The sequence below is a fragment of the Gossypium arboreum genome, chromosome 6 (genome assembly GCF_025698485.1).
Source record: "Gossypium arboreum isolate Shixiya-1 chromosome 6, ASM2569848v2, whole genome shotgun sequence".
In the NCBI taxonomy this organism is placed as follows: Eukaryota; Viridiplantae; Streptophyta; class Magnoliopsida; order Malvales; family Malvaceae; genus Gossypium; species Gossypium arboreum.
The window spans coordinates 81001177-81009440 of NC_069075.1; the positions used below are offsets into that span (position 1 = coordinate 81001177).

Consider the following 8264-nt stretch of genomic DNA (forward strand, 5'->3'; position numbering starts at 1 on the left):
CCCATTGTAAAAGCTTGTGTTCTTCATGGGTAGGCTTAAAAGATTAATCCAGCATAGACTTGCTCATCCTTCACAATATGAGTTATGTATAACAACTGCATAATCAACACTAAGCTAAACTATGTATAAGTTTGGATTTGTCCTCACTTTGTTGACAATGATAATCCAATAACCATTTGCCTTGACAAACTACTAAAACAAAGCTTCAATAATTACATGAAAGCTATTAACTCTTTCACGTCCTCGATTCTTGTTAGAGGTGACGAGTGTTTAAGAAAGATAATTCTTTTCTTAAATGAGATTTAAGTGTGACAAATCGAATTTCTCATTAAAATTTTAAAGTTGATTGGAATAAATTTTAGATGATATATTTATTAACATTATTTAAAAAAAATCATATATTTTAATTATAATATGTTATAATATATATGATGGTACAAGGATCAATATAGTGGAGATGGATGATTCACCTTGTCACTTTAAGCCACCAAATAAAATGGTCAGAGTAGAAAGAGAGGAGGAGATGTGGATGCTGGAGATAAGCAGGGAGGATTATAGGATGCTTGGTTTTGTTTTTAGACCTTGGGCCTCATATCGATGTTGTCTCCTGTCCTAATGTGCCATGTGTCGGGCTGTTATTAGTGAGCCAAGGTCAAATGGGTTAGAACTATAGACTTAGATAGAGTGGTGCTATGATGCACCCTAAGTCACCTTAGATGGAACGTACAGAAATTTTCTTCCATATTTAAAATAAGTTAGAGGATACTTTAGTTATTTTTTTTTAAAAAATAAGCCAATAAAAAAATAACATGTAAGGAGTTTGAACCCATATCAGTTGAGTTGATAAAACCTTAATCTTATCACCTAACCAAAACATTATTTTATTTGTTTTATAATAAACATTTTAATTTTATTGTGCATATTTTATTATCTTCTTCAATTGTGTATATTGATAAAGTTATTGATTGAGTTGATATCACAAATTAACTTTACACCAACTAAAGATTGATGTTAACATAAATAATTATAGTGGATTTGGTATTCTTAATCTAATGCATTTTATCTATTATTTTTATTTTAATATCGTAAATATTTCATGTGCTATTATTAATTAGTTATAAACCATATGTTTCATTATCCATTGAATATCATTTTTAGATAGACTTCTATATTCTAAATACATAGTTTCCATCCATATGTGTGATAAGATTTCTATTTTAAATTTTTTATTTTTAATTTTAATTTTATAATGTATATTTGATTTAATATTGAAAAAGTTTATATAATAAAAATGTAATATAAAAATTTGAAACCAGCTAAAATTTTTTAAAATAAAATAAAATAAAGATTAAAAGGATAAAATAAATAAAATGGGATTTGTGAGCAAAAATATCCCTAAATTTGTTTGTTGCCTACTCCCAAAGTCCGATGAGAAAAAGGATGATGTTGGGACCTCACCTCCCTAGTGCCTTGAAAGCTTAGCTAATGCTGCAAACAAATACAAAGTAGCAGCAGCGAAAACAGAACCAAAAGCTATATCTGTCCTCACAGACAACATGATGCAGAAAGCTATGATGGCTGCTACTTCAAGAACTCTGCTTTCTGTCTCTCTTCTTTCCTCTCCCAAACATTTCTCTTACTACCCTTTTCTCAAACCCTCTAGGGTTTTTCGAGGGTTTAAGGCTTTCTGCAATGCCCCATCCCCAATCCCCACCACCGTTGATCCTGACGACTTGAAACACTCCATGCTACTTGAAAGGCTTAGAACCAGACATCTTAGACATTCTACGAAACTCCCATCCTCATCACCCTCTAAGCCTCCACAAAACCTGCCTGTTTTGGGTCAAGAGACCGAGGCTTATGATAAGGGGAAAGGGAAGAAGAAGAAGAAAATTATGGCCGATAGTTTTGAGGAGTTGGGTTTGAGTGAAGAAGTGATGGGTGCTGTTAGAGAGATGGGGATTGAAGTTCCTACTGAGATTCAGTGTATCGGGATTCCTTTTGTATTGGAAGAGAAAAGTGTGGTTTTGGGTTCTCATACTGGCTCTGGCAAGACTCTTGCATACATGTTGCCACTTGTTCAGGTCTCCTTTTTCTCTTTATTTTCAGAATTAATTGTGGATTGTTTTGAAGCGGTTTTTGTGCTTCCTTGTATCGTTTTCCATTTTCTGCTTAAGTGTCCTCTTTTCATTCATTTCTCTTCTTTAATTCTTGTATTTAGTGATTACGGTGTCTGGGTGATTCGACTAGGCTTTGGGTGTTTATCTCATCATGCCTTGTTGATGAATTAGAAATTTTGAGGTGTTGCTTTTTGCACCTTTATTGAGCTTGGGCCTTGGGGTACTGAGTATTAATTTGCATTGGAACTGTGATTTTGGTTTCTTAGCATTCTCATATGAATTTGCATTCGCATTCCACAGCATTAGAATTTTGATTTCGATTTCTGAGCTTTCGCTTCTTTCTTCTATTGGCTCAAGAAGTAACCGATTTCACGTGAACTGTGTTGGTAGCGGAAGTTTTTAGAATTTAAAGGCAATTTGCTTTTGTGTGTTTGTCTTGCAGTTGCTGAGGCGGGATGAGGCAATATTAGGCATGCTAACAAAGCCCAGGCGTCCACGAGCCGTTGTTCTATGCCCCACAAGAGAGCTGTCTGAGCAGGTTTTGGTTACTCACCCTGCTATGATTTGGACCTCCGAATTTGTTCTATATTTATAGACTTTGACTTTTATCACTTGGGAGCATCCAAGATGAAAGTCTCTTGCACAGTTTTGAGTGAGAGAAAGAATAGAGGAATCCTCTTTTCGACTCTTACTCTCCCACTCTGCTCACTTCTTTTCTTTTTGTTACTAGATTAATGTTAGTGGCTTTTTAGGTTTTTCGTGTGGCAAAGTCTATTAGCCATCATGCAAGATTTAGGTCTACTATGGTCAGTGGGGGAGGCCGGTTAAGACCACAAGAGGACTCTTTGAATAACCCAATTGACATGGTAGTTGGGACCCCTGGTAGGGTCCTTCAACATATTGATGACGGGAACATGGTTTATGGTGACATCAAATACTTGGTAAGGATGCTAACTTATATATTTGAATTTACTTATTTTATAGAGCTGTGTTCAGTGTCCTTCTAAATAAATAAACACATTTTTTCAATGGTTTGAAAATTTATGAAGAAACTAATAGTCTATAGATTTATTAATGTTTCTAATCTTTTTGTAGGTTTTGGATGAGGCTGACACTATGTTTGACCGTGGCTTTGGTCCTGACATTCGCAAGTTTCTTGGTCCATTAAAAAATCGTGCTCTAAAACCCAGTGGCCAAGGATTTCAAACTATTTTAGTGACAGCTACAATGACAAAGGTTTGCCGGTTCAGCTTACTCTTGTGTCGGCATTCATGTTACGCACTGTTCTTGATATTGGGATGTTGAACACTGAAGAAATTCCTTCTTTATTACGTAGTTAACTATATTATAAACGTGATTATTGTTATTATTAATTGTTCAGGGAATTAGAATTTAGAGGTAAATCTACAATGATGCTTCTGATATTGGGCAACTTTTTTAAGGATTTAATGCCGGCGCATATTGAAGGCCAATTATTTAGTTAGAACATTTCCAAAGATCTATACTGGAAAACTTTGACTTGATTATATTTTAGGTGGGTTTAAAGAGGGAGAATTTTAAGGGCATACTTCTCATTTTTATGTTTTTTCATAAACACTTGAGAGAAATTTTAGGTGCATGGTTACTTCTTAAATATTTAGGTTTATAGTAAGTTTTTACTTATTTGTTTGATTTAATGAGAATTTAAATTTTAATATCCGTGAGACTTTCAGGCTGTGCAGAAACTGATTGATGAGGAATTTCAAGGAATAGAACATCTACGAACATCAACACTGCACAAGAAAATAGCATCTGCTCGTCATGATTTCATCAAACTTTCGGGTTCTGAAAACAAGCTGGAAGCATTACTGCAGGTCTAATCCTATGGTTTTTTCTATCAACTTTTACTTTGTCATTAATAGTGGTCAGTTAGAAATTTTAAAATTTCATGCAGAATATCTCAAGAAGAAAACATTACAGTATTATTCAAGATAAGAGGACCATATTATTGTGCTGTTCAAAAACCTTTAGTTAATGGTTAATAGATACACATGAAATTTTTGCAAAGAGGGCATCTTGTAGGTAATATGGTGCATCTGGTAGAATTCAACTAATCATTTATAACTGATCCCTCGAAAATATAGAGTTGTTCCAAGTCTGTATTTTGATCATGATTCTCTTTTACAATTATTTTACCATTTGTTTCAACATAATTATTTTAAAATTATCTTAGTTAATGTAGTTTTGAAATCAGGGACTCATCTAGGTTAACGACCATATTAAAATCCTTTTATGAGTGTTAAGCGGCATTATATGCCATATTAGTTACGTTTGTAGTTCGCTGTGGTCTTTGATTTATATTGGATCTCCTCAATTATTCCATTTGGTTTTATATTGGACACCCATGCTTTAATATGATAGCAGAAGCCGATTGTTTGTTGCACCTTTCTTTTTCTTCCTGTCTTACTTCTTGTTGGCCTACATGTGATGTTAACTAGTCATACTATCCTAAATTGCTTAGGTTTATACTTTATAGTGGCCTTACATTTGGCTTGAACCTGTGGACCTCTTTGCTTTTTGTTTTAATTTGATTCTGATGCTTTAAAAAGAAGGATCTGCATCATAGAAGGGCAAAGTATAATCTTCCCGAATATAGATGTTCTTTCAACAGTTTAAGCAAGCAATGGGTAGAAGATGGAAATGCTATTGCAGAGTATTTGCCAGACATATATTGATAATATCCTAAGAATTTCTATATCTGTCAGCCTGAAGCTGCTTCATAACTCAATCTGTCTGCCTTTTATTTGCCTTCAAAATCTTCAGCCAACCTATACATTATTGTGGTGGCTAAAATCCTGGTATATACAACCTGCCTACCTTCTTTTACACGTTTGACAGGATCTTGGTAGTGATGTTGTCATGTGCATGTTCTCCGAAAAATCGTTTGATTAGCATTTTGACAAAATTAGTGAAGTATTTTCTTCAGCAAACATTAATTTTCTAGTGAAACGAAATATGACATTAACATAACAGTGAAATTGATCTAGTTCTGTATTATCTGGCTAAGTACAGTAACTTATGTAGCTCCGGTTGTGATGTCATGACAGGTTCTTGAGCCAAGTTTAGCTAAGGGGAACAGAGTAATGGTGTTTTGTAATACATTAAATTCTAGCCGTGCTGTTGATCATTTTCTTGGTGAAAATCAGATCTCTACTGTAAATTACCATGGCGAGGTGCCTGCAGAACAAAGGTGAGATATTACAAGATGTACATGGTATATCTGATGCTGGATATGATGCTCCGGATGTATGTTCGCCCAAAGTAAATACTCAGATTTTTTTTTTCTGAAAACAGGGTTGAAAACCTGAACAAGTTCAAGAGTGATGATGGAGACTGTCCCACATTGGTTTGCACGGACTTGGCTGCTAGAGGGCTGGACTTGGATGTTAATCATGTTATCATGTTTGATTTCCCTTTAAACTCTGTAAGCAACATTTCTTTGATCAACTTGTTTGGGTCTTAGCTTGCCCTTCTCTCAAACCTGAACTCCTTTGCTTTTGTGCCCCCTTTCTTTATGGTTCTATTTTTTCTCACTTCTGTTTGGCCTTTTAGATCGACTACCTTCATCGCACTGGAAGAACTGCACGAATGGGTGCCAAAGGTCTGACCATTTCATTTCAAGTCTGTGCATATTAGCTTGTTTTATTTCTATTTACTTAAGTAAACATGCTTTATCAACTTCACCAATCTTAATATTTCTTCTTTCAACAGCAAGGTAAAGTGTACTGTATGGAAATTTGCCTAAGAAAATTTTGATTGATCATATTCCCAAACAACCATAGTATTATTATCAATAAACTGTTTATACTTCCCTTTTGGAGAACAATTTGTCCATTGAGCCTTCTTTCCATGAGAGCTTTGCTAACAAGTGTCCTTAGGGCACTCTTTTAGGTTACTGCTTTACTGTTTATAGTGATAACATTGTATTAGATGCAATAATTGACAATTTTATTCTACATTTCCAATGCACTGTGTGAGATATTACTATATATAGCATCCTTAAAAAGCGCCCCTTTGGTCACTCATTATGAAAATCTTTGGACATAGTAATATCTAATTCTGTATCTTCTTTAAGCGGATACCATGACATTTTTGCCTCTAATGCCATATCTTCTTGTCTTGACTTAGAGGCAAAGGTCATTTCTTTCAGCAAAATTAAATCACAAAATATTTTGTTTTCAGGGAAAGTAACAAGTTTGGTGGCTAAAAAGGACTTATTGTTGGCAGAAAGGATAGAGGAGGCAATAAGAAAGAATGAGAGTTTGGAATCTCTTACAGTTGATAATGTCCGAAGGGATACTGCAAGGACTCGGATTACCGAGCAGAAGGGGAAGAATGTTAAACTGTTTAAGGCATCAAATCAGAAAAACAAGACCAAAGCTGTGTCTGCATCTGTGCTCACATCAGGGAAAAAACCCACAATTGCAAAGTCGGTAAAATCTACTGCTCCAGCCAAACCTTCAAAGAAAATAGTTAAGGTCTCAAAAAGTTTGAAGACTGCAAAAACATCTGCAGTGGGAAAGAAAAACAGGTCAATTGGTGGGAGTTCTGAGGGCAAGAAACTGAAGGTTGTTGGATTTAGGGGACAAGCTTCCTCGAGCAAGAGAGAATCGTTTACACCAAGTTGATTGTGGTCAAAGTTTGGAATTCTGAAAATGGCTTTTAACATGTAATCAATCAATAATTGAAAAAAAAAAATCATGTTAAATTCATCTCTTTTATCTTAGCACTTAGAATTGATTGCAACACATCTATATTTGTTTTTCCACTTTGCACCCTTAAAGGTTAGCTGAGGATGTCTTAGTGGGAGTTTATATTAGCCTGTTGTGCAGAAAATTCATACATGGATTGGGGATAGAGATTCAAGGGTTCCCCCCTCCTGTATGGATGGGTATTGATTTTGTTCCATTACGACTGTTAATGCAACGCATAGAATTCAGTAGTGCTTAGGGTTATAAATATACCAGGAGGAGGTTTGTTTTTAAAGGATATTCTGATATTTTGAACATTTTCTATCAATTATGTTGACAGGCTGGGAGTATGTGGCATGGAAAATGTAATTAAAATATTACACAAAGCACAACACAAACAAGGATACATAAATTGTGGTAATGGACGTCAAACTCGTTTACTTCCATGTGAGTAGACGACTTTTGGAAGAGGTAACAACATTGCCTTCAGAATCATATATTATGACCCCAGAAAAATCAGGTAGCTGACACTTCTCTCCCATGAGAATGTTCTTCTGCCAAACTGGTTGTTCACGGCTGAACATGCTTGTGTCCGCAACATCGTCTGCTTGGTAGTCACTGATTTCGGCATTTGTAGCTTCATGCTGTATTTCTATGACAGGATCGATATAATCCTCGTCGAAAAATTCATAGCAGGCTCTCCATTGACGGCGCAGTTTGCGCGTGTGGGAAGCACACTTGATTAATGCAAAAGCGCATAGAAGAAGGGTAACTGCAGCCAGGCCTGCTTGAGAGGCGTTGAGTGGTGTTGAACTTGGTGATGTTGAGTAAAGTTGGCGAGCCATGGGAGACCTGAGAGACATTTCTGGGAAAATGGTGAACAACTTTATATATACGGTCATTTTTGTGTGCCTAAATGAATGGGGTTGTTGAAATTGAAGGATTTGTTAGATTTTAGACATAACTAATATTCTCTGTTTTTTGGTGGTTTAGGTTAAGATCGACCTTTTCTTTATATTTTTCAGCCGCACGCAAAAGTTGATTTTTGCATGCATTTTGTTTGCTTCAACTCAATCTATTTGATTTATAATTCTAATAGTTGAAATTGAATCTATTTGATTTATAATTCTAATAGTTGAAATTGTAGAGATATTTATTGGTTGAGTTGAATCAAATTTGGATTTAAGCTTTTATTTGTAAATATTTAGCTCGCATTGATTTCAAGCACATTTATATTTTAAAATTTTTATATTAAATATTTAATAAATTTATATTTTTCATTTGTTAAATTTTTTTAATTAACTTAATATTTTTTAGTATGTTTATATTATACTATTTATATATCATTATAGATTTAATTTTACTTGTTATGTTACATTATATACTAAAGTAGCATTATCTTGTATTACAAACT

The 8264-nt window shown here is 34.6% G+C and overlaps 2 protein-coding genes across 2 annotated transcripts; one reads left to right on the forward strand and one right to left on the reverse strand.

Moving 5' to 3' along the window:
* Positions 1–1378: 1378 nt before the first annotated feature.
* LOC108486431 (DEAD-box ATP-dependent RNA helicase 39-like) lies at positions 1379–6895 on the forward strand. The gene is made up of 9 exons (XM_017790484.2): positions 1379–2084; positions 2563–2658; positions 2873–3061; positions 3216–3356; positions 3833–3973; positions 5207–5349; positions 5454–5583; positions 5712–5760; positions 6342–6895. Exons 1-9 carry the CDS (start codon positions 1557–1559, stop codon positions 6785–6787), a joined length of 1863 nt encoding a protein of 620 aa, XP_017645973.1. The 5' UTR covers positions 1379–1556; the 3' UTR covers positions 6788–6895.
* A 238-nt stretch (positions 6896–7133) lies between these two features.
* LOC108485931 (uncharacterized) lies at positions 7134–7830 on the reverse strand. The gene has a single exon (XM_017789772.2). The coding sequence runs from the start codon at positions 7750–7752 to the stop codon at positions 7288–7290; it is 465 nt and encodes a 154-aa protein (XP_017645261.1). The 5' UTR covers positions 7753–7830; the 3' UTR covers positions 7134–7287.
* Between the last annotated feature and the right edge of the window lie 434 nt (positions 7831–8264).

Coding starts and splice junctions, on each gene's coding strand:
- LOC108486431 (XM_017790484.2), top strand. CDS start 1,557: ATGATGCAGAAAGCTATGATGGCTGCTACTTCAAGAACTCTGCTTTCT. Junction 2,085..2,562: donor ACATGTTGCCACTTGTTCAG/GTCTCCTTTTTC, acceptor TTTGTCTTGCAG/TTGCTGAGGCGGGATGAGGC. Junction 5,584..5,711: donor TTGATTTCCCTTTAAACTCT/GTAAGCAACATT, acceptor TTGGCCTTTTAG/ATCGACTACCTTCATCGCAC.
- LOC108485931 (XM_017789772.2), bottom strand. CDS start 7,752: ATGACCGTATATATAAAGTTGTTCACCATTTTCCCAGAAATGTCTCTC.